The sequence below is a fragment of the Callithrix jacchus genome, chromosome 10 (assembly GCF_049354715.1).
Source record: "Callithrix jacchus isolate 240 chromosome 10, calJac240_pri, whole genome shotgun sequence".
NCBI classification, from domain to species: domain Eukaryota; kingdom Metazoa; phylum Chordata; class Mammalia; order Primates; family Cebidae; genus Callithrix; species Callithrix jacchus.
Window position 1 is genome coordinate 77,125,479 of NC_133511.1, and position 26,781 is coordinate 77,152,259.

Below are 26,781 nucleotides of genomic sequence, written 5' to 3' on the forward strand. Positions count from 1 at the left end.
GACACAATGTACCAGAACCTCTGGGACACATTTAAAGTAGTATGTAGAGGGAAATTTATAGAATTAAATACCCAAAAGAGAAAGCAGGAAACATCTAAAATTGACACCCAAATGTCATGATTAAAAGAACTAGAGAAGAACAAACAAATTCAAAAGCCAGGAGAAGACAAGAAATAACTAAGATCAGAGCAGAACTGAAGGAGATAGAGACATGAAAAACCCTTCAAAAAAAAATCAGTGAATCCAGGGGCTGATTTTTTGAAAAGATTATAAAATAGACCATTAGCTAGACTAATAAAGAAGAAATGAGAGAAGAATCAAATAGATGCAATAAAAAATGAGCAAGGTGATATGACCACTGATCCCACAGAAATACAAACTACCATCAGAATACTATAAACACCTCTACCCAAATAAAATAGAAAATCTAGAAAAAAAAAAAGGATACATTTCTGGACACTACACCCTCCCAAGACTAAAACAGGAAGAAGTCAAATCCCTAAGTAGACCAATAATAAGGTCTGAAATTGAGTTAGCAATTAATAGCTTACCAACCAAAAAAGTCCAGGACCAGATGGTTTCACAGCTGAATTCTACCAGAGGTACAAAGAGGAGCTGGTACCATGCTTTCTGAAACGATTTCAAACAACAGAAAAAGAGGGAATCCTCTCTAACTCATTTTATGATGCCAACATCATCCTGATACCAAAACCTGGCAGAGACACAACTAAAAATAATTCAGGCCAACATCCCTGATGAACATTGATGCAAAAATCCTCAATAAAACACTGGCAAACTGAATCCAAGAGCACATCAAAAAGCTTATCCACCAAGAGCAAGTTGGCTTCCTCCCTGGGATGCAAGGCTGGTTCAATGTATGCAAATCAGTAAATGTAATCCATCACATAAACAGAACCAAAGACAAAAACCGCATGATTATCTCAATAGATGCAGAGAAGGCCTTCGACAAAATTCAACAACACTTCATGCTAAAAACTCTCAAGAAACTAAGTATTGATGGACCATGTCTCAAAATAATAAGAACTACTTATGACAAACCCACAGCCAATATCATACTGAATGGGCAAAAGCTGGAAGCATTCCCTTTGAAAACTGGCACAAGACAAGGATGCTCTCTCTCACCACTCCTATTCAACATAATTTTGGAAGTTCTGGCCAGGACAGTCTGGCAAGAGAAAGAAATAAAGGGTATTTAAATAGGTAAAGAGGATGTCAAATTGTCTTATTTACAGACAATATGATTGTATATTTAGAAAACCCCATCCTCTCAGCCCAAAATCTCTTTAAGCTGATAAACAACTTCAGCCAAGTCTCAGGATACAAAATCAATGCAAAAATAACAAGCATTCTTATATACCAATAACAGACAAACAGAAAGCCAAATCATGAGTGAACTCCCATTCGTAACTGCTACAAAGAGAATTAAATACTTAGGAATACAACTTCAAGGGATATAAAGGACCTCTTCAAGGAGAACTACAAACCACTGCTCAAGGAAATAAGAGAGGACACAAACAATGGAAAATCATTCCATGCTCATGGTTAGTCAATATCATGAAAATGGCCATACTGCTCAAAGTAATCTATAGATTCAGTGCTATCCCTATCAAGCTACCAATGACCTTCTTCACAGAATTGGAAAAAAATCACCTTAAATTTCATAGGGAACCTAAAAATAGCCCATATAACCAAGACAAGTCTAAGAGAAAAAGCCAGAGGCATCACACTACCTGACTTCAAACTATACTACAAGGCTACAGTAACCAAAACAGCATGGTACTGGTACCAAAATGGAGATATAGACTGACGGAACAGAACAGAGGCCTCAGAAATAAAATATATCTGTAGCCATCTGACTTTGACAAACCTGACAAAGACAAGCAATGGGGAAAGGATTCCCTATTTAATAAATGGTGTTGGGAAGACTGGCTAGCCATATGCAGAAAATTGAAACTGGATCCCTTCCTTGCACCTTATACAAAAATTTTATGCCAGATGGATTAAAGTTTTAAACATAAGACCTAACACCATAAAAACCCTAAAAGAAAACCTAGGCATTATCATTCAGCACATAGGTATGAGCAAGGACTTCATGACTAAAACACCAAAAGCCAGGGCAACAAAACCCAAAATAGACAAATGGGATCTAATTAAACTAAAGAGCTTCTGAACAGCAAAAGAAACCATCATCACCGTGAACAGGCGACCTATGGAATGGGAGAAAATTGTTACAATCTACCCATCTGACAAAGGGCTAATATCCAGAATCTACAAAGAACTTAAATTTATGGGGGAAAAAAACAACCCCATTGAAAAGTGGGTGAAGAATATAAACAGACACTTCTCAAAAGGAGACATTTATGCAGCCAACAAACATGAAAAAAAGCTCATCGTCACTGGTCATTAGAGAAATGCCAATTAAAACTATATTGAGATACCATCTCATGCCAGTTAGAATGGTGAGCATTAAAAAGTCAGGAGACAACAGATGCTGGAGAGGATGTGGAGAAACAGGAACACTTTACACTGTTGGTGGGAGTGTAAATTAGTTCAACCATTGTGGAAGACAGTGTGGGGATGCCTCAAGGATCTAGAACCAGAAATACCATTTGACCCAGCAATCCCATTACTGGGTATATATCCAAAGAATTATAAATCATTCTATTATAAGGACACATGCACATGTATGTTTATTGCAGTACTGCTCACAAGAGCAAAGACTTGGAGCCAACTCAAATGCCCATCAATGATAGAGTGGATAAAGAAAATATGGCACATATCCACCATGGAATATTTTGCAGCCATAAAAAACGATGAGTGGATGTCCTTTGCAGGGACATGAATGGAGCTAGAAACGATCATTCTCAGCAAACAAACACAGGAACAGGAAACCAAACACCACATGTTCTCACTCATAAGTGGGAGCTGAACAATGTGAACAGATGGACACAGGGAGGGAAACATGATACACTGGGGCCTATTGAGGGGTGGGGGGCTAGGGGAGGGATAGCATTAGAAGAAATACCTAATGTAGATGATGGGGTGGTGGATGCAGCAAACCACCATGGCACGTGTGTACCTATGTAAGAAATCTGTATGTTCTGCACATGTACTTCAGAACTTAAAGTACAAGAATAAAAAAAGGAATATGAATTGGAAAGAGAACTTTCATTATTTGCAAAAGATATGATTTTATACCTAGAATATTCAGAAGAATCTAGACGCAAACTATTAGATGAGTAATGGATTATTACAAGGTCAGTGAACATAAAAATCATTACAATTTATATATATGTAAAATATCTTTTATATATATTCTTATATTCATTACATATATTCTCTCTATATATCTATCTTCTTATATATATATATAGAATAAGATTCTGTCATTTGCAACAACATGGATGAAACTGGAGGTCACTATGTTTTTTGTTGTTTTTTTTTTGAGACGGAGTTTCGCTCTTGTTACCCAGGCTGGAGTGCAATGGCGCCATCTCGGCTCACCACAACCTCCGCCTCCTGGGTTCAGGCAATTCTCCTGCCTCAGCCTCCTGAGTAGCTGGGATTACAGGCACGCGCCACCATGCCCAGCTAATTTTTTGTATTTTTAGTAGAGATGGGGTTTCACCATGTTGACCAGGATGGTCTCAATCTCTTGACCTTGTGATCCACCCGCCTTGGCCTCCCAAAGTGCTGGGATTACAAGCGTGAGCCACTGCACCTGGCCGAGGTCACTATGTTAAATGAAATAAACCAGGCACAGAAAGACAAATTTTGCATATTCTTACTATGGGAGAATAAATTTTTTTTTTTAATTGCATTCATGGAGATAGAATAATGGTTATCAGAGGCTAAGAAAGGTAGTAGGGAGGAGAGAAAAAAATGGGGCTGGTTAATAGGTACAAAAATACAGTTAGAAGGAATAAGATCTAATAGTAATGCAACAGGGTAACTATAGTTAATAATTTATTGTATATTTTAAAATAACGAAGAGAGTGGAATTGAAATGTTTCTAACACAAATAAGTGCTTGAAGTAAAAGATAACCAAACTATCCTGATTTGATCATTACACATTACATGCTTGTATGACAACATTACATGTACCCCATAAATATATTCAACTATTATGTACCCATTGATGTAGTTTGGATATTTGTTGAATGTAATCCCCAGTGTTGCAGGTGGGGCCTGGTGGGAGGTGTTAAGATCATGGGGCTGGATCCCTTATATAGGGGTTGGGCCATTCCTTGGTGAGAAGTGAGCTCTCACTCTGAGTCTACTGGCACCTCCTCTCACCACTCACTCTCTCTTGCTTCTGCTTTCTTCATGTGACCTACTTCATTTTCTGCCATGAGCAAAAGCTTCCTGAGGCCCCACCAGAAGCCATACTTCCTGTACAGCCTGAAGAACAATGAGCCAATTATACCTCTTTTCTTCATAAAGTACCCAGTCTCAGGTATTTCTTTATAGCAATACAAGAATGGCCTAACACATCCATTAATAATTAGAAACTTTTTAAAAATTAGAGACTGAAAAAAACCCCTCAGTTCTTACAACCATTGAAATGGGCAGTACCTACTGTACAACATATACAGCCCCATGTCCCAATACTTCTATCGGAAACGTTTACTCCAAAGACATGCCCATGAATGCTTTCTAGAACATGATTTAAAACTAACTTGGAGACAACTTAAACGTCCATCAATCGTAGAGCAGACAAACACCTCATAGTATATTCATATAATGGAATCTTATATAGCAATAAAAACAAACTACAGCTATTCTCAATAAGAATAAGTCCCACCCATACAATGATGAGCAGAAGCAGCCAGGCAAAATACAAACATTATTGTATTGATATAAACTTCCCAAACAGGCAAAAGAAAGCCCTGATGTGAAAGTCAGGATGGTGCTCAGCTCTGGGGAAAAGGGAGCAGGAAGATGATTGGCAGGAATCACAGGGGTGTTGCTGGCAGAGTCCTATTTCCTGAGCTCGGTGATGGTCACCTAGGCATTGGCTTTGGTTTAAACCGTGGATTTTCAAGTATATATTTTACATGTTTCTGTATGTATTCATTTTGTTCTTCAATTAAAAAATTAGAAAAAATCCAGCTCCCTGAGAAGGGACTTTGAGGCACAGGTGAAGGAAGCAGGGACTGAGAAGCAGCAGGTGGAGGGGATATGGGATTCCCAATTTCGTGTGTTGGGAAGATGGCCCAGCAGATCACACAAACCTATTCAGAAGTGTTCACATGAATAAAGCAAGGTCTCTTTGGCTGTGCCCCACATCCCAGGACCTCTCCTGGGGAGAGCAGTGATCCAGTGCACCCAACAGCACAGAGACCCAAGAATAAAGGGGAAAGTGAAACAGCAGCTGCTGGGGACCACTGGGTTGCCAGGGAGAAACTTGCAGGCTCGGCCTCTGAAAGGGGCCTTTGGACAAGTCTAGAAAGGACCCTGGAATCCCCACGCTGAAAGAGACCTTGAAGGGCTGCCTCTCACTCTCCTGTGCTGAATGGCCTCCGTACTTGAGCCAGAGGGCCCTTCAGCTCTGCTTGACACCTCCAGGGAGAAGGATCTCACCCCTCCTGAATATGCATGGTCTTCCTCCAGCAGCCCACCCTTGGGGCATGCTCCTCCCAGTGAGAAAAAATCCTTGTCTTGGAGTCCCCTGAGGAGTGGCAGAGCTCCCCTGAGGCTTCCCCAGGGTGTGCTGCTCCTCCACACCTTCCCTTCTAGCTGGGGAGGTGAGGCCAGTGTCTCTCAGTTCTATGTCTCTGTCCCCAGGTTTAACTTTCCCAGTTCCAGGTGGGACAATTTTGTACAATTTTCCAAACTGGTTGGCATCCTTTAAACAAGCTCTGGTTAGTTTTGTCCCTCACGACAAAAACTGTGGTGACAGCCCCCAGGGTCACTGCCCCAATTACACAGGACCAGAGGCCCCTTCAACATAGCTAAGGAATCAACACTTTGGGCCGCATGGTGTTCCTGATGGGCATGACGCACAGCCTTGAGCTGTCCTCTCAGAAACTGTGGTCCACCTTGGGTGCCCATCCTGTCCCTTAAAGGCTGGACTTTTAGGCCCAAAGGCACCCCCTATGCTACTTGCTCCAAGCAAGGCCAGACCATTCATTGCTCCATGGCCCACATTTCCTTAGCCTCTGTATAAAAGCTTGTGGCCTGGGTATATCAGTTCCCCACACCCAGGCCGGGCTGTGTCGCTGATGCTTCCTGAGCAGATTTGTGGCCAGTTCCCCGGCCCTGCCACAGCCCTGCCAGCCCAGTGGTCTGTCTTCCCCACCATGCTGAGAACAGCACTCAGGCAGGGGACCAAAACCAGTCCCACTCTCTAATTTTCAAGATCTGTTGGCATTTCTGGCACCAGGTAGGAAGGGAAGAGTGCTGAGCTTGGATGCTTAGGAGACGGCTGCTTTCCTGGCAGTCAGCTGTGAGCCTGAGCCAGCCTCTCCACCCTTCTGGTTTGTCTATAGGGCCAGACGGTCATTTCTGTCCTTGATTCCTGGAAGGATGAGCAGAGGACTGATAGGAAACCCCTTTATCAGCTATAAAATAACCCATGAATCAGAGGATCAGGGTGGGGGCTGTGACCAAAGCCCGCAACCAACAGGGGCCTGGACCAAGTGCCGCCGTCCATTCTGCTGCAGATTCTGGCTGCTCAGCTCATCCTTGGCGCCAGCTCAGGCCTTGCCAACAGCGAGGTGCTGTGCAGATCCCAGATCACCGACGCTTGGAGAAACACATCCCACACAGAAGACACCGCAGCCCCTTCTTTGCCTGCCTTCCAAGGGGCAGCTTGCCAAGGCCCAGAGAGGGAGGCAGGAGCAGAGGTTTCTAAGACATAAAACATCCTTCAGAGACTCCCATCTAACATTTCCCAGGTCTGGCCCCAGCCCAGCCACGGCCTCAGCACCCTAGAGACTAGAAGTGCAGTGACACTGGGCCAGCAGCAGCCCACGTGGCCACCTGGAGGGATGTGGGAGGGAGGGATCATGGCCAAGAGTGGGGTTCAGGGAGGTGGGTGGATGGGACACACATGAGAATATTTGAGCCTGTCAGGGAGGGTGGAGTTTGAGGCCAGGAGAGATCCCCTGGAGGCTGGGAGGGAAGGGTCCTCTAGAACGGGAAGTAAGGCCACAGTGGGGCATTGCTGAGCAGAACCACCTGCCGGCAAGGTCCCTGGAAACATGTCTGGGGTAGGGAGAGAGGAGCCAGGCCACCCTTTGGTGCTGGAGATAACACTGGCCACCAGCACTGTCTTCCTCCTGCCCCCCTTCTCAACCTCAGCCTCTCTCACTGAACAAACCCTTCCTCTCTCTCAGAAGATTTCATTCACAAACATTGCAAAGAAGCCTTCCTTTCCTGTATTCAGTGCCTTCCTGGGAAGTTCAGCACTGTGGGAGCAGCCTCGTGTTTTACTAAGATGAGAGGAGATGCAGCTGAGATGAAAGGAATAACAGCTACCACTTATTTACCGTCTGCCTGGCACTATGCCAAATGCTTCATGTCCCCAATTCCAGGTCTCCCTGATAATAGCCCTGAGAGGTAGAGAGAATAATTATCCCCATTTTACAGACTTGGAGACTGAGGCTCGGAGAGGCTGGGAGACTTGTCACAGGGTCAGTAAATGAGTAGAAGGTAGTGCCAGGCTGGGAACCCAAGGGGGTCTGTGCCATGTTCCTCACTAGGACGGTGGCCAGCCCCAGCCCCTGCCTGTCACAGCGGTGGTGAACTAGGCTGAGGGAGCTGGTGGTACAATGCCTAGGTGGGGAGAAGGGTCGCCTCAGCAAGCTTCAAAATTAGGTCTGTTTTTTTTTTGAGGGCCCTCTGCAGAGACACTATTCATTAATCCTTCCATCCATTCAGCAAATATTTAATGAGTGCCAACCATTCTAGGCCGCTGAGATATATTGGTGACTAAACAGAAAAAGATCTTTGCTTTTGTAGACTGTATTCTAGGAGGGAGAACAGGAAAATAAATTCCAAAGCATGTGAGAAGGTGATAAGGTTGTACACAAAAATGTGGACAGGGAAAGAGGCTCGGGGTGGTGGTGAGCTGGAGGCAGACGGCAATTGTAAGAGGTGGCCAAGTCCTCAATCAAAAGTGAGATCTCAGCAAGGACAAGGAGGGGAGGAGGTGGCCCACGTCAGAGCTGGGGGAGTCCTAGGCCCTGAGCTTGGGGTTAGCAGGAGGAGATGAGGTCCAGGAGGCAAGGGTGGGTGGGTAGGGCCTTGTGGCCACTAAACAGACTTTGGAATTTTTTTTTTCTTGAGATGGAGTCTCACTCTGTCACCCAGGCTGGAGTGCAGTGGCAGGATCTCGGCTCACTGCAACCTCTGCCTCCCGAGTTCAAGTGATTCTCCTGCCTCAGCCTCCCAAGTAGCTGGAATTGCAGATGTGCACCATCGTGCCTGGCTAATATTTGTTGTTTTAGGAGAGACAGGGTTTCACCATGTTGGCCAGGCTGGTCTTGCACTCCTGACCTCAGGTGATCCGCCTGCCTCAGCCTCCCAAAGTGGTGGAATTACTAGCAAGACTGATTTTTGATCTGATGGACAGGGCCAGCCACTGCAGTCTGACTGACAGGTTAACCAAGTCACTCTGGGTGGTGCTGTGTTGGGTGCAGAGCATTGGAGGAAGGAAGGAAGAAGGGACATGTGTTGGCTGACTTCTGTCCTCACTCCCAGGGCCCAACCCGCAGTCTCTGGGCCAGTGTCATGGCTCTGGGCTGGGGCTTCATGCAGAGACCTGAGCTGGCCCCTCCCTCTACGGCAGGCACAGTCACTTGGTTCTCCAGCCCTGTCATCTACATTATTCGTGTAATACTACAACTACATAATCTGGAAACACACAATACTTTTAATTAAAGAATTTAAATAAGGGCAATTAAACCTGGCAGGAGAGAAGCCACAGCACACAGAGAACTTAATTGGAATGAAAACCAAATTAAATATGGAAAAGGCAGCTAAACAAAAAAATAATCAAAAGTTGGATGTATAAAATTTTGGAGGCTAATAATTCCTAGAGTTAGGTTCCCAGCTCCTAGTCTAGTTCCTTCTCCTTCTAGGCCTCTCTGGAATAGGAGCTGGAAAGGCATGAGCAGAAGCTAAGAATCTAGGACTCTGTGCCCCGCCTCTTGGCCATGTGACCCCAGGAAAATGGCTGAGCCGCTCTGGGCTTCAGTCTTCTGACTTGCAAAAAAAGACAGAGCACACTGGGGCACTCAATTTGTGTCTAAACAAAGAGAACTAACTGTGTACACCCGGGTATGTGGAAGACACAGTCCATGAGCCTCTTGGGCACTGAGGAGCAGATTCCAGGTTATTACACAGCCAACCACCTCTCTGCCTCAGTTTCCCCAAGTGGGTCTGTGGTGTCTAGGTGTGGAACAGCTAGCACCAGACTGACTGTCCTGTTCCTCCTGAGATGTGAGAGTTAGAGTAGCCTGGGGACTAGTTAAACTATGGATCACTGCCCCTCTCACTTCTGATTCAGTAGATCTGAGATAAGGCCTGAAAATGTGCCTTTTAAAGTTCCCGGGTGCTGCTGCATTGGTGGTGTTGGTCTGGGTACCCACTTTGAGAGCACAACAAGCTATGACCCCCTTTCAGGAAAGGGTTGGGTCCAGCTGGTCACTTGTACTGTGAGGTGGAAGATCTGGAGCATTTGGGTTAAGATCGGGCTGGACTTACTTTTGCAATCAAGGAGTTCACAAGGATGCTGTGTGTGTACTAACTCGTGTATGCCAAAGACTTCTCTGCTTATTTCAGAATTCCTTTTTAATTAATTTTCCATGGGCAAGCGGCCCAGTGGGTCTCTGTCTTTAAGCATGGGGAGCTCAGGAGTTTCCAGGTTAAATAGTTAATGATTAGTAATCAAATACTTCAAAGCATGTGTGGGTCGTTACAGCTAGTTAAAGAAATCCTGAGGTTAAGTCTTTATTGTAGAGTTCAGGGGTCTTTTTGTATTATGAATATCCAACACCTGATTTACTTGTCAAGACTTTCGTGTTTTCTTTCTCAATCTCACCTTTGCCCGAGTGAGAGTCTGCCTGGGACTTGCTGTGTGAAGGCCCTGTGGACTGAAGATGGGGTAACAGGAACGTCAGCAGAAAAGGACAGGGGGAGAGGAGACAGCAGGTTGGCTGCAGGGAGTTTGCTAGGGAGGCAGGGATCCAGCCAGTCCACACGTATTTGAGACTGGCTCAGCAGGGAGGCCCCAGCCCCAAACTCCCATTGCAGCTATCCACTGGTTTTCCAGAGCCAGGACAAGGCACCATGGTATGGTGGTTTAATGCATGGATTCCAGAGGCAGAATTCCCAGGTCTGATTTTTGACAAATGACTTAATCTGTCCATGCCTCAGTTTCCTCCTCTGTAAAATTGGGCCTAATTATAGTAAGCACCTTACAGCACTGTCATAGGGAGTGATATTTATAAAACAGTAGTGCAGGGCACGTAGTAAACACCACATACATATTTGAGCACTACATTTTTAAATCTCACCCAGATCTGGGTAGTGGGAAGCTGAGCCATCACACGTGGTCCTGGTCCCTGGGGGGTGGGATGACGGGGAGGAGGGAAGTGCTGACTGCCATAGACCAAAAATAACTAACTTTCAAGGCCTAAGTGAAACTTGGTCCGTCCCTCAAAACTGGACAGTTCCACGCTTGCCCCATTCAGATGACATGAACATGAAAAGCTGTTTTATTCTGGAGCCATGATGAAATACTCGATTACTGTCTTTTCAACACAAAAGGTTCTCGAAGTTGGACTTGCTGACAGCGCTTGGGGACTGGAGCAGGAGAAAGTCAGAGACTTCTCCTCCTCCAGCATGAGGAAATACTTTGGCAAAGTTACTTTGGTGTTCCTTGGGAAATGTGCTCTGCAAATAGATTCGTTTCTGCATGAGTTATTCATCTTACATCAAATTATCAAATTAGACCTCACAAATCAGAGCCAATTGTCCCTTGACAGATAGCCCTGGCTAGGGGCTCAGTCTCTTCCGGGCAGTCTCAGCAAGTTCTGAAAATCTCTCCTTTCCTGGCATTCAGACACCTCTGTGGCTATCCTCGATGTTCCCCACTGGGAAAATGCATCAGTGCCGCTCTGAGAATGAAGCAACCACAGGGGGCTGGTGTGTGTTGTCTGCCCTGCGTGCCCTTGAACTTACAAGCTGGGCCTTGCCAACATTCCTGCTAAAGAACCCCGTCTGGGGGCAACATGAAATCTAGTCTGGACACCCTGCGGTTTCATCAGATCCTCCTGTTTTTAAAAAGTACTTATTTAAATTTGCACTCCACTTCATGCAATATGCATGTCTGTTTTAGCATAAAATGTTTCCACCTCCCCCCCCCAAATCTGAGGTGACCGGAGGAAGTGTGTTTCTGCCGTAACTTTGAGTACCCTACCTAACGCATATCTGTGTACCACAGGCGGGATGCACTACCACCTAAAAGCGTTCACTGTAGGAACTAGGGATTTCCCAGCTAAGCAGGACCCTTGGACTATTAACCTGAAATGTTTTTAAAATACTGTTATATGGCTTTTCTTTTCTTTTCAGTGAACATGCATGCATGCATCACTGGGGGTAGGATTTTGTTCATCTTTGGAGCTGCCACAAACCTAGCTCATGTCCTGGCACACAAGGGGCCTTTGGTTAAGATTTGTGAGTGTTTTAGAAGACTCCTTCAGTTGATCACCACTCAACTACCATCATTTAATCCGTCACTATGTAATAAGCCCCTGAAATTTCTCTCAAAGTCCTTCCTGACAGCTGTCTGTCCCCACATCCCTGTGGCAACCAAGTCCTCCCATCTCTTCCCCGAACAATGGAACAGTCTCCTCCCTAACTTGCTTCCTGTTTCCAGCCTCTTTCCTTCCAATCCGCCCCACCTCCAGCTTTTCATTAGGTGCTGGAGATACCAAAGGGTAAGACAGTCCTGCTCTCTAGTCTACTGGTTGATGGAAGAGAGGGGCATGGGGTGAACGAATGGGTAAATGATGCCATTAAGTGTGATCAAGAGTCTCATTCTCAAGTTTGTGATGCTTTGTATTCAGGCTGGCCCAGAGAGAATTCTAGGTGGAAAAAAGCCTTCTCAGGGTTTGCAATCTAACTTTGGGAGCTCAGAATTACAGAACTTCAGGGTCCGTAAGCCCTTAAAATTACCCAGCCCAACTCCATCTAGAGCTGTAGAGCCTTTGACAACCTGCTGATGGTCCCCTGAATTCTCTGCCTGCCCAAGCCACCAGCCTCATGGACAACTCCAGAAACAGCAGCTCTATAATTGCTCCTGATTTCTCCTGCTGGTCCTCCCTCAGGGCTACATAGGACAAGTGTGCTGGGCCCTTGCACAAGACAGTCCTTCAGATATCTGCAGGTGAAACTCAGACCCTCCTGAGCAATTTCTGGTCTTAAATCCTTTAGCCACGCATTCAAACATACAGATGGACTTTCAGAAAGCTGGAGCCTAGAGGACACATATCATAACAACCGCCTTCCTGGGGCAAGAATCTCTTCAATAACATCTTGGAACAGAGGATATTAGGATATTACAAACCATTCAAAGGAATGATAGTGGTCTTGTTACTACTGAGAGTCAGTCCTCTGCTTTACTTGACAGGTATCCTGCGACAAAGTTCTTCTCTGTAGTGACCTGATATCTGCCTCCTCCCTCTGCCCCCACTGGTCCAGGGGTCATTGACCAAATGCCTCTTTCACGGAAATCCATCACTGAATCCCAGAATCCCCACATCTCAGTGTGGAGGGTACTTTCAGAAGGCTGAAAGACATACTGAATGCATATGAGTTAATCATCGCAGTAGGTAGTTTTAGAAGTTCCTTAATCCTGGAGGAATCACAAAGTGGAAAAATCACTGAAGGCGACAATTACCACCTCTAATATTAATGAAGTTTTGTCATGTGCTGATGTGGGAGACTTCAGCTGTTTAGAGATGGGTGTGTAGCTTGAGGGAGGCAATTCTGCCTGCCCACCGAATGTTCTCCAACAGAGCTGGCAATGGTCCTGTATTAAGAACTGCTCTACCACCCAACTACCATCATTTAATCCATCACTATGTAATAAATAACCTGCTGAAATGTCTCTCAAAGCCCTCCCTGACAGCTGTCTCTCCTCAACCCCTGTGGCAGCCAAGTCCTCCCAACTCTTCCCCGAACAATGGGAGAGTCTCCTCCCTAACTTGCTTCCTGTTTCCATCCTCATTCCTTTCAATCCGCCCCAGCTTTGGATGCAAAGGGGGATTTTGCACACCCCACCATGGAAATCTACTACTTAAGAACCTTCCCTATTCCTTCCTTCTGCTTTTAAAGTGAAGTCTACCTTCTTGGTGTGACTTTCAACAACCACCATCATCTGCTCTACATGACTCTCAAGTCGTATCTCCTACTTGCCCCATGAAAACCCCACATTCTACCCACAGCAGACAATGGATTTCTATTCCTAAAATACGATCAGCTATTTCAAGCCTTTGCCCAAGCGAGCTTTTATTTAAGATGTTCTTTCTATGCTTAGAAACTGTCTCTACAACTTATAAGATATAGATCAAACAAGCCTCCTACGTGAAGCCATCTCTGAGTTCTGAAGACCAAGTCGGTCATCCCAGGCTCTCAGAACACAGCACACCCCTCGATTTCTGCTCTCATAATTCGGTTCTATTGTGTGTTTACATGACCATGAGCTCCTTAAGGGCAGAGGCCGTGTCTGATTTATATCTGCCTTCCTCCTGTCCAACCCCCATGCTCAATAAATGTTTGATGAACGACTAAAGAAAAGACTGTTCATCATTGGAAAATTGCTCATCAGAGCCCTGCACATCAGCGTTGCCAAGAGATGTTTTCATCAAATGTGGTTTCTCAGTGTCAGTATCTAATGCTGTCCTGGGTCAGCCTGAAGTATTGGAAATTCAGAAGAGCTTGTGGGGGTTAGAGGAAATGCATTTTATTTGTTAAGCAGAAAATCAGGGTATGAGATGGAACACTAAGATATGCAGATGCCTGTCTTCTTTGTAGGAGAACCTGGGAAAACACACTAGATTATTTTAAAATTAATTCAGCCTGAATGTCTGCGGAGCTTAAATGTGGTCCTCAGGAGAATAAACAGTGCGTAATGTGAAACCAGAAAGGAGATAGGAAATGCACCCAGTAAAAGCTCCTTTCAGCCCAACTTCTGTACTGGAACATTCTAGTTGGTAGGATCTGAATGCAATTTGCAAAGATTAAAATCTGTTACAAGAAAATTAGCTGAAGCACAAGACTTCAATCATTTAAGAGGCTCCAGGCTTCTTCAGGCCTTGTCAACAGCGACTCCTCATCAGTGAGGGCTTGAGGACAGAGTCCAGGTCACTTGATAAATATTGATCATTTTGCAGTAAGCAAAACTTTCACATATATTAATTATTAAATAGCAAGTGAGAGTGGCTGCTCTGCATCTATAAACTATGAATTCAAAAATATTTCCAAATAGTTCTCTTTTGTAGAAGAATCAAAGATATGGTTGTCAAAGCACTCTGGGGAGTTTTAATTAGACATACGCCAAAGTGGCTGAAAACTGCCCAGTCCCAGAAGTGCCATGTGCCACAGCTGCCTGCTTTACTGACTGCTATGACCGTTTAAGCAGGAATTATGTGGGGATACCTTTTCAAGCCGTGTCCTGGGGTAAGGGAATGAGGGAGCTGGATCTTGGGGTATCTTTGCCTCAAGGATGCCCATTTTACAACAGTGTTTCCTTCTCTGCAATAGCCAAGTTGGACAGACAAGACAGGAGGAGTGGGGAGGGCCAGCCACAGCCCCAAGGCATCTAGGTCTGCACAGGAGATGAGGCTGAGTTACTCCAGTGGGGCACTCAGAGCATGGGAGGGAAGGACTCTGTGAGGGCTGGAAAGAGGGTAGTAGTGTCTGGATGCAAGTCTTGGACATCAAAGCAGCCTGGGCTTCGGATTCAGCCAGTGAATCCACCACTCTCAGGCCATGTGATCTTGGATGGTGACTTCATCTCAATGTCTCATCTTGGAGGTGGGGTTGCCGTGCAATTAACATCAAACTGTATAAGGCTGAACACAGAAAGGCTGAGGCTCACAGACAGGCAGAGGACTCTGAAGAGGGCTAGATGCTTACTTCAGCTCGGAAACACTCATGCCTGGATGATACCAAGTCCCCAGGGCTGCAAGTGCCTGGCTGGGCTGAGGCCTCCAGGGGCTACTCCAGGATAGCCTGGAGGCCACTGCTCATCCTCTTCCTGCAGTAATTTGAAGCAGTACCCTTGTTGATTAGAGGACTCCTGGTGGTGCCTGTCAACATTTCCAGCCCATACCACCAAAGTTGAGCCCTTAGGATTGGCCTCAGAGCTTGTGCTGAGAGGAGATTTCAGGTACTGGGGCAGGGCCATGAGGACCCAATGGTCATGAAGGAGAGAGAGGAAGAAATGGCCAAACCTTCAAACTACACACCAGCTTCCTGCTAACTCTTCATCCTGCCTCTTTTCTTTTGCAGAATCTCTCCTAATCCAGCTTCACAATCCCTGCCAGATGGGGCTTTCAAAATCCCATCATGATGGGGTTGCACATCCTCATCTCCTACAGAACCAAATCCACCAGGCCCTGTGGCCGCCATCCTCATCCCCCACAGAATCAAATCCACCAGACCCTGTGGCCTCCATCCTCATCCCCCACAGAACCAAATCCACCAGGCCTGTGGCGTCCATCCTCATTTCCCAGAGAACCAAATCCACCAGGCCCTGTGGCCTCCAACCTCATCCCCTACAGAACCAAATCCACTAGGCCCTGTGGCCGTCATCCTAATCTCCCACAGAACCAAATCCACCAGGCCCTGTGGCCACCATCCTCATCTCCTACAGAACCAAATCTGTCTGGCCCTGTGGCCATTCCAGGCTCTTCAGCCGCTCCCCACTGTGCCCTCCAGAATCTGGCCATAGCTGACTACCGATATCTCCCTGAGCATGGCCTGCTTTCGATGTCTCACAACTTTCACACATGCTGCATCCTCTCCCTGGAATGCCCTTCACTCCTTCCAAACAGAGCAGGCTCCCACACATTCTTAACATGCATTCCAAGTTAAGTACATTGTCTTCTGAGAAGCCACCAGCCCTGCCCACCCCTGCTTGCATCACCACCAACTTCCTGCACTGTTCCATTCACAGATAGCAGGGCAAGCGGAACCCAGCGGCCCAGCAGGTCTGGCTGAGGGCAGCAAAAAAGGTCCCTTGTGACGCCCACAGACTCTGAAGACAATCTCAGGCTTGAAGCCCATTTCGCCCCAGCAAAGTCAGCCCCATTCACCTCCATGGAGCCTGGCATATGCACTCATGACCCTGTTGTCTCCAATCTACAAGCCTACTTTGCACCTAGCCTGACTTGAGAAATAGCAGCCATCCCTCACCAGGCATATACCTAACTGTCCTCCCACACCACACACCCCCAGGCCTCTGCCTCTCAACTTGAAAGAGGAAAGGATGGAAATGTAGCCCCATCCTCTGGCCCGAGCTGGAAATCTGGCAGAGGAAACTGAAGGAGGCTTCTGCCAGGCACAGTGTAGAGTCAGCAACAGCTCACAGCTGGGGCACCTGGTGTTTCCACAGAGAGGGACGTGGGAGGAAGAACACCCTGTGTTCTCAAACCTGAGCCCTAACCTCTGGCCTTCTCCCACATGGCCACTTCCAACATAACTTCAATGACGAGAAGTAAAAGAGAGTTTGAACTACTTCATGAATAATGACCAACACGAGCACCTTGGGCTTGTTTGCTAACTTCTCTGTGACTCAGTTTCTTCATCTATGAGGTCAGGTGGTACCTGTCACATCTGGTTGTGGTGAGGATTCAATCAGTTAATATATGCCTGGCACATAGTAAGTACTGTATAAATGTTAGCTAGTATTCCTCTTGGGACAGAACTTTGCAGTTCACAGCACATGTCAAAAGTTACATAGACAGGAAGGGGCAGGAGTCACGAGTCCTTTGTACAAGTTCCCTTTCATTGAACCCCCCCCACTTTGGAGGACAAGCTGGGACTCACAGAGCTACCACCTGCATCCTCCACCTGTCCTCGGAAATGCTCCCATTTGGCTCCTGATCACCATCTGCTTTCCGGTGTTCACAAAGCCCTGGTTTAGGCTCTTGCTTCTGCTTTCTGACTAACTCCTAAGTCCACGGCCTTGTTTTGAACTTGCACTCAGTATTGACCTTCACCATTTGTTCAGGACCTAAGAGTCTCTCTAGGTCCTCTGATTCTGCATACCCACACCACTGTCAAAGGTGCCCTATACCCATAGATTATGATGTAGCTGAGACTCCCCTTAGCAGCAACCTTGCTACAGGGAGAGCAACTGGATGCCAGGATTGGAATCAAGGTATAGCCAACTTCCAAAGCTCCTTGCAGTACTCCAAGCAGCCTCCATCCTCACCAGGGGAGAAGCAGCTTGCTGGAAGGCTGGAGTTAGGGTCCCCTGCCACTCAGTCCCACAAATACAGGCATTCCCTCCTGAACCTCCCTGGGAATGTCCACCATGCACAGCCCCCAGGCAGCCGTGAGGCTCGGCAACCCCATAGGCTCCCTCACTTCCTGTTATTAACACTTTCCCTGCTCCACCTGGGAGGCAGGCATCCCTATCTGTGGATGCAAACTGATCCTACCTTAGCAGACTTTGTGGTGGCTGGGAGACCTCTGGGCAGAGACAGAGGTTCTCCTCACAGCTAGGCGTCTAGACTCTTGGCCACCATTCTATAATGGGAGTTACTAGGGGCCAGTGAAGAGCAGGAGGTCAAATATAGGTCCCTGAATTCAGAGATTTAATAAGGGAATGTCCCATGGTCACCGGGGTGAAGACTGCCTTTCACCAAATGGCCCCAACATGCTGCCTGGCAAGAAAACCTCTTCTCCCAGTGACCCCATACTGGGAGGAAGGCAGAGGGGGCGGCAGATCAGAGACCCCACAGTGTCTACACCTGGGAGACCGGGGGCTCCATCTTGTGAGCAGAGGCTTATATAGGATAAATGAGAAGGTTTAAAGTCAGAAAGACCCGAGTTGAAATCCCAGCTCTGCCCCTAGCTGTGAGACTCTGGGCAGGGGACTCCCCTCTCTGAGCCTCAGTTTCCTTATATATAAAAATTAAGTACAATGATAAAAAAATTATTAGGATAATAAAACAACAACAACAACAAACTCCCTCAGAGCCAATATCACAGGGGTCAATAATAACACGAGACCCACAGCAACGGCAGAATGCTCATTAAATCCCCGAGAGGCGCCTGCAGTCACAGCCTCACTACTGCCAGTCTCTCTCTCCTCCCTGTCTCCTCCATCCCCTCCCTGGCCCCTGAGGCCATTCTCCTGGTTTTTCATCACGGCCGCTGGCTGCCACTGTGCTGGGCTCTGGGGCTGTTACCTGAGAGAACTGCCAGTGAAGCTTCATCCTCTTGGCTTTGGCGTAGCTGCACTCGATCAGCCGGGGCCGGCTGTTGACATCCACCAGGCACCGGTTGTCATCGTCATCCACGGTGGGGCTCAGGATGCCCACATGGATCTGCTGACTGCTCGTGTAGTACACGTTCTAGGGGGCAGGGAAGGAGAGAGTGTGGATAAATGCCAACGGCCGCAGAGGTGAGAGGGGTGGCGATTCTTCCGGGCAGCTGGCAGAGAGAAGGCCACAGTTAGGGAAGACCCCAGAGTCTTCACATCCAGTGGCCTTCAGATTATTTTCTATTGCAATGGACAAGAAGAAACCCTTTTACATTATGATCCAGTATGGTATCTGGTCCACCTGCATAACTACAAGAAATAAAACACCCTTATATATGTGATATACTGTGATAATTTCTATTCTAATCTTTCATTGGAAGACATTGGTCATAACCTTTTACATTTATTTCTTCACCCAGTTTACAAACCCTTCTTGAATCCATTATTTACAGACTCCCCGACTTCCTCCCTTCATAAATATTTCATGTCAGATACTGTGCTTTGTCAGAGCAAAAAGCCTGGACCACGCCTTCAGGGAGCGCAGAGTCTTGTGGGATGGGAGATGTGAAACACATGCTTTTCATGCACGCTAAGACAGTGCAGGGCAGGAGGTGGCAAACTTTTTCTTAAAGGGCTGGATGGCAAATGTGTTTGGTTTTGTGGGTGTGCTGGGGAGTCCCCAAGATCACCCCTAGGCTGGATGATTTTCTGTGGGGACTCACAGGCCTCAGCACACAGCTGTACTCACTACTATGATTTATGACAGCAAAAGAATAAACAAACCCGAAAGGAAAAGGAAAAAGGCTCCTGGCCAAAGTCTGGGGAAAGCAGACTCCAGCTTCCGAGGTCCCCTCTGGGGAGCTGCACAGGACACGCTCAATTCCTCTGAGCTGTGACAACACATGGGAAATGCTGTCTACCAGAGAAGCGCATTAGAGATGCAGTGCCCAGGGCTTTTACCGGGGCTGTCACGTAGGCAGGCTCTGCCTGGTATGCACCAAAATCGCAGACTTCCAGAAGGAAAGTGGGTGGTAAGCCGAGGCGGTGTTGTTTGTATAATCAGGTTAAGCGTAGGGAGCTGCTCTTATCAGTTCTGCTGGGCATCCTCCTGAGACCCAAGGTCTTAGATGCCACCCTTGTAAGCAAGCCTTTCAAAGGACAGCAGCCCGCTTGCTCTGCAAACCCCTTTCTGCACAGAGGACCATAAAGCCTCTGAAAATTTAACTCCCCTACTGTAATGCAAACACCCCAGAAAATAAACAAGTGGCTATATTTCATTAACACATCATTTACAAAAATAGGACTCTCCCACAGGTGTGGTTTGGGACTGGTCTACAGGAAAGCCACGTGACTCTTGGCCTTCAATATTTTCACCCCTGAGCCATGGTTTCCAATCAGGGTTCCATGTGAAAAGTCTTAGGGTTCTGCAAACTCTTTGCCTCACATTGCTAAAGGCATGAACATGCTGCCACCCTCATCCTTAGTCTCCTCCTGCCCCAATGATTAGGCCCCAGAAACAAACCAAGATAAACTTTTCCACTTTAGATTAGAATATTCAGGGTGTTCTCTCTGATTATCTTGACATGTTAAAAAATTCTCATTGGCAAATATTTTTGATTAATTCATAATGGTAAAATGATGTATTTCTTGCTTTAGTAAAAGAACAGGGTTGCCAAGTACTCTTTAAACCTGTGTGCCAGGCCATAAAAAGGGACAGAAGTGGAAAGAAGGCAGTGCAGGTTAGGAGAGTAAGGGTGATCCTTCACGGGGATTCTTCCTGATGCTCAGAAGTCTCTTTAGACTCTTGGGAGGGGATGGAGGGCAGGCAGGGTGTTCCCTTAGGCCAGTGTATCAGTCATGATTTCAACAGGGAAGAGATGGCCCACTGTAGCAGGGAAAGAGGCGTGTGTAACAAAGGCACCGTTTTCAGAGGTGTGGGTAAGGTTTCAGGGAACTACAAGGGATAGGATGATTCCCTGGGGAAAGTAACATGAAGCCATTAGTGCCCCTGTGCCCAGTGGAATGAGAGGACAGAGCTGTCACTAGAACCTGTCAGAGAAAAGTCACAGAGAGAAAGCTGAGAGGAGGGTTGGGGGGTCATGGCAAGTAATGCTGAATAAACACCCTAAGTTCACTCTTTCCTCCCACTTCAATCTCAGGCTGGTTCAAGCCATTGGCAAAACCCAACTGGAAACCAGAGATTTCCATTGAAATGTTCCATAAAGTCAGCTTCTCAAGGTGAAGGGAGGTGGGTGGAGAGTATCCTTCCAGAGCAAAAGATGCTCATTACAGCTACAATCTGCTCTGAGGTCACCTTACAAGTTATCAGCCTTGGTGAACCCATGGAAACTGACATCAAAATGACTAAAATGACTGAGTCTTTCCCTAACAGAGGTGAAGAATCACAGTGACCAAAGTTCTGAGCAGAGACCAAATGTAGGCTGCCCAGCTTCGATGTGGAAATGTAACCAGAACAAGGGCAAGGGGACCTCTTCAAAGCTATCGCTAGCAAGAGGCAGTCTGCTCATCGGAATGCTGAGACGGTCCACTGTGGGGCCTGGATTTCCAGGCCACCACCAAGAAAAGCCAATGTTCTGTGGCTTCGAGTTTATTGGAGTTGAGGGAGAATCTGGCAACTGATAGGATGTAGAAAACTAAACAGTCATAGAGTCAGGCATCACACCCATACCTCTATTCAACTAGCAAGTAATCCCTAAGTTGTGATCTAGGGCTACGGAGATGAGAAAAGCTGTGGTCCCTGTCCTGGAGAAGCCATGCCGTGTTAGGAAAACCAACGAAGTATCAGAACATAATGAGCCCGATCACATGAATATGAGAAGTGCCCGGATTTCCTGCACTCACCTTCCCCACCTCTCACTACTTTGAAAATACAAATGAGAACTACCATCTACAAAAAGCCTTCTCTGATTATTCAACAGTGTAGGGCCTCAGCCTGCCGCCTGGGCCTCATGCCAAATGCCACCCACCTGTTTATGTCCTTGGGTTGACTGCGCCGTGACCTCCTTAGGACAGTGTACATAATCTCCAGCATGCCAGGACCCACATTTCCTGGGGTTTGGGAATGTGGGCTGTAAGACAAGGACAGCCAGGGAGCCAATCATTCCCACATTTTTCTTCTCTGTTAGAGCCCAACTCTGCGGAGCAGACTCCGCAGACACAAGCGGCCACTCAGGTAACAGCTGAAATCAGTTTTATCTACTTAGCTGCTGTGAAGAGTTTAGGGAGCTGCTGGGAGAGACGTGTGCACCTACTATCTGGTACAGCTGTCATCAAAGCCATTTATTGCTCCAGAGTCCGGGAAAATCATTATAGGGGCAGACAGTTGTTTGCTATTTTAAAACAAAATAACAAAGTACCTCTTGACTAGTGCTGGCAGATCACAGAGTGAGGTTTGGCAAAGAGGATTCTCTCAAGTCCTCACATGGACACCTCAGAAGCCCGGCCTAGTGGATTAAATAAACAAATGGCCCGAACACAAAAAAACGGAAAAAGTTTTGCACAAGATGGCCCCCTTTCAGAGCCTACAGGCCCAACAGGCATAGCTAAACTTTCTGAGCAATGGGAGCTCTGGAAGGTGTAAGGCAAGAAGTGACTTAAAACAGTGGCCTTCAATGGGGCTATTTGGAATGCCTGGGGACATTTTTGGTTGTCATGATGGTTGGGGGTGGGGTGGGAGGTGTCGAGTGGCTGCTCAGGGATCCTGCTCAACATCCTAAATGCACAGGACAGCCCCCGACAGCAAAGAATTATCTGGCCAAAATGTCAGTAGTGCTGCTGTTGAGATATCCTAACTTAGATTGCTTATAGTAAAAGCTGACCTGCTTTTACGTCTTACACTGTGCCAGACATGAAGTTTATCTCATTTAATCCTAGCAATGACTTTGTGAGGCAGATACTCATATTAGCCCCTACCTTATAGATGAGGAAGCTGAGGCACGAAGACCATAAGCAATGTTTCCAAAGTCACACGGTTGGTGAGCAGTAGCTGAGATTTACAGCAAGGCAGTTTAACTCCACAGCCACACGGGCAACCACTCACCTTCCTCGCCCTCCTCCCTGGGATCACTCCAACTCCAGCTCCAGCTGGGGGGCCGGGGGTGGGGACGGAAGAGGGCTTCCACTGTGAGCCCTTTCAGCCACAATGGGGGCCTGGACTAAGAGTACCAGAGAGCTGAAGGGGTCTAGAATAAAAGATGCTACGAAGTGCTGAGATAGCAGCATCCCTCCTGTAACTCCAGTGGGAGGCTGAGGTAAGCTGTTATCCTGCCTGTGGATCTTACAAACCCTGGGGCATAAAAACATCACCCCAGACCACTCAGGTCCTCCTCAGCTGCCAGTGATCGATTGGGCTCATTCTTTACTCAGCCCCACACAGCTCAGCAGGGCTGCACACCAGATTTCCAGCATTTCATTTTGATGCTTGCAGGAGGAAGGGCAAAATCACCTGCAAGGTAAAAGAGTCAACACATCGTACCTTAGGTCTTATGCTAGCGGAATTTTCCTCTCCTCCAGGCCAAGGGTACAAGCCGTGACTGAGAGCTAAGCTGGACAGCTGGGCAGGGAGACCACAGAACTCTGCTTGCACACTGCTGCCTTCAGAGCCACAGAGTCGAGGTGGGGTAACGTCCTCCAGGGCTAGAGGTTCTCCTCTGTCCCCTCACCTTGGGGGGCAAGGGCTCCCACCTGCAGGATGCCCTAGTCTCAGAGCCTGCCCTCCAGCCCTCCATAGGAGCCACCCCTCACATGTGTCAAGCCTCAGCTGGCTGACGGGAACTCTGCCACTGGGGGCAGAACAGCCTCAGGAGGGGAAGAGAAGAGAAGAGAGCACTCATAGTTTTGTACCTCTGTACACATGTCCTCTGCAACGTGTTTCCCATACCTGTGGCTACCTGCCACTTTTAAGGATAAGGAAACTGAGGCTATGAGAGTTTTTAAACACTTGTGAAGGCGCACAGGTAGGCAGTTGCTCTCTCCTCTCCCTACCTAGAGAGAATTCCCGAGCAAGGCTGAGTTCTGGCAGTTCAGGGCCTATGGCCCCTTACCCATTCCTCAGAAGGCCTCTCCTCGGCAGCACTGATGGCCACCACCTCTGCCCAGTTCTGACTCAGCTGCCCAGGTCTGGGAGCTTGGTGCCGAGGGCCAGCCTGAACTCACCCATGAACCAGTGATGGGACTACCAGCGCCATTCCCACTATGTTGTCACACTGAGCTCTAAGGACTCCAAGAAGGGGTCTCAGGGGCCATTGTCAGGGGGCGGTTCCAGAGCCTCTCTCCCAGCTCCCCCACAGATCTTCTTTTGTCTTTTGGATAATTGGAATTCATATAACATTTTGTTTGAACAACAGGTTATGATGAATTTTAAAAGTTTGCAAATCCCCTCTAAAGCAGAAGGCATCTGTCCAGGAGGGGGATGTTGGGGATGAGTAGGCCTGTTAGCTTCTACTCCACCTAGGAGCCTTCACAAACATGCAGACAAGAATCTCAACCTCCTGCCTCCAACCTCCACCAGGCCCCACTCCCTTGCATTCTTTGATATGGCCAATTTGTGTATTTTTATTTTTATATATTTCAATAGTTTTGGGGGAACAGGTGGTCAGTTGCAGAAATTCTTTAGTTGTGCTTTCTGAGGTTTTGGCGCACCCAGCACTGAGTGGCGTACACTGTACCTAATGCGTAGTTTTTTGTTTTGTTTTGTTTTGAGACAGAGTCTTGCTCTGTCACCCAGGCTGGAGTGCAGTGGCCTGATCTCGGCTCACTGCAACCTCCGCCTCCCAGGTTCAAGCAATTCTCTTGCCTCAGCCTCCCAAGTAGCTGGGATTACAGGCGTAAGCCACCAAACCAGGCTTTTTTTTTTTTTTAGTAGAGACAGGGTTTCACCATGTTGGCCAGGCTAGTCTCAAACTCCTAACTTCAGGTGATCTGCCCACCTCGGCCCCTTGAAGTGCTGAGATTACAGACATGAGCCACTGTGCCTGGCCCCGGTGTGTCTTTTATCTCTCACTCCCCTCCCACCTCTTTCCCCAAGTCCCCAGAGTCCATTATATAATTTTTAGTCCTTTCCGTCCTCATAGTGTAGCTTGCACTTTAGGTGAGAACATAGGATGTTTGGTTTTCCATTCCTGAGTTACTTCACTTAGAATAATGGCCTGCAACCCTATCCAGGTTGCTGCAAATGCCATTATTTCATTCCTTTCCATGGATGAGTAGTATTCTATGGCATATATACCACATTTTCTTTACTCGTTGGTTGATGGGCATTCAGCCTGGTTCCATATTTTTGCAATTGTGAATTGTGCTGCTATAAACATGTGTGTGCAAGTGTTCTTCCCATAGAATAACTTCTTTTCCTCTGGGTAGATACCCAGGAGTGGGATTGCTGGATCAAATGGTTTGGAGATTCCTTTAAGAACTAAAAGTGGAACTACAATGTATGTTTTAATCATCGAATCCCCTCTTCTATCAAGACCTCAATACCTATGTTATGACTCAGCCTCTTCAGAAATTCTGGAATCCTCACCAAGCTAAACAAAGACTGAGATGCAAAAATCATGGGATGGGCAGGGGAGAGTCAACAAGGGCCTCCCAGGCACATCTAAAACATGGGGCAAAATGTGGTTACATTACTTACTAATACGTACATTTTCAAGGCACAACTAGAGTACGAGTTCTTTTGCAAATGGTGGGCATGTAAGTTTGGACCAGGTGTTTTTCCTCCATTAAATGAGGCTTCCTTGGCAACTCTGCTGGCCTCTCAAGTAGGTGCCATGAGAAAAGAGGTATCTCAGTGTGGGAGTAGAAAAGTTCCTCTTCAAAGTTTTCTTTCTTGTTTAAGAAAAATTCATAAGTGTTAGAAACAAGTTTGTTTTAAACACTTTCTTTGAAAGCCTTCTTGCCCTTTTGCTAGAAGCTTTATACTATGCAGCTGTTAGACATGCTTACAGGCACGTAGTACATTCTATGTCCTTGTACTGTAACCAAGCTATCTCTGCTGGACGTGCTCAGAGGCATGTCTCAGGTCGCAGCCTATGCCCCTTCCTTATTCGGACTTCCTTTTTTTTGCTCTCCATTGCTTTTAGTTGTTTAGAAAACTTTCAAGTTATTAGCCAATTGGGTTTTAGTTGAGATTGTGAGGTCTGGCTCCAGTCAACGGAGATCAGACACAGCAGTAAGGACAACGCCAAATGCGTAAAAAAATAAATGTCTGCTTTCCTTTGTTCACTGTACTCTCATGGCAAAATTCCTAGTGGGAGGATCCTTTCTGCAGGAAGTAAAAAGAATTGTTTGCTAAGAGACCCTTTATCCCCGTAGTAATTTTTCTTTGCGTCACCAAAAGAAACTTTTATGCATAACACTCAGGGATGTTTAGACTCTGCTGAGCCTCCAGCACGGGGCAGCCGTGGTGGTCTTTGGCTGAAAGCGTCCTGGGCCTGGAGAGTGCTGAGGGGTGGAAAGGGGGAGTTATACTGGGACACTCTTTACAAGAGGCTCTAGAACACATTGTACCAGAGAAAACAACGGAATTTGCCAGACACTTACCTTGGAAAAATAGCCCGGATGAATCAGTGTCCTTTTGGTCATTTCTTTGGATATTTATCCATATCCTTTATGGTTGCAGCCCAAGAAGGAATTAAGAGCCCAGCTCTCTGAGGGGCTGAAGAACATAACAGGGGAGTGTGACACTGTCTAGGGACTTAAGAGTCACACACAATGAAGTGACTGCAGAGTGTTAAATTTGGGAGGTTGGCAAAGGTAAGGAAGGAAGGCACAGCCAAGCCGTGGGCCAGCTCTTGGAAGAGGAGAAATATCTGAGAGCAAATGAAATCATGAGGACCACAAGGGCAAACTCCTAAATGCAATCAACCTTGGCTGCACATCAAAATCACCTGGGGAGCTTTAAAACCTATAAACCACAGCCTCAGGGGCTGGGGCCTGGGCACAGGGCTTTATTCCAGGTGATTCTAATGTGCAACCAAGGTTGAAAACTAGGTGGGTTAAGGAGAGTTTGGGAAGCCTAGGAATGAAATATTGGAGCAGCACATACCTTTCTGGATTCTAGCTTAAAAGCAATGCCTTTGCAGATAGGGACTAGCTTGTTTCCACAATGAGAAGGGGGAACTTATCCCTATCTGCTGGGTAAGGACAAGGTAGGCAGCGACCAGGGTATCCATAGGAGGGCAAGAAAAGACCGGGAGGGAGAGGACTACCCATCCAGCTGCAGTGCCTCACCTCC

General features: G+C 46.9%; 1 protein-coding gene across 4 annotated transcripts in view; it reads right to left on the reverse strand.

Moving 5' to 3' along the window:
* GALNT18 (polypeptide N-acetylgalactosaminyltransferase 18) overlaps positions 1–26,781 on the reverse strand; it is a 409,235-nt gene that overhangs the window by 57,285 nt on the left and 325,169 nt on the right. For all 4 annotated transcript variants that reach the window (XM_035265780.3, XM_035265778.3, XM_035265781.3 and 1 more), the window contains one exon: positions 18,457–18,621. In XM_035265780.3, coding sequence (XP_035121671.2) covers positions 18,457–18,621 — 165 coding nt within the window. The remainder of the gene's footprint in view (positions 1–18,456; positions 18,622–26,781) is intronic.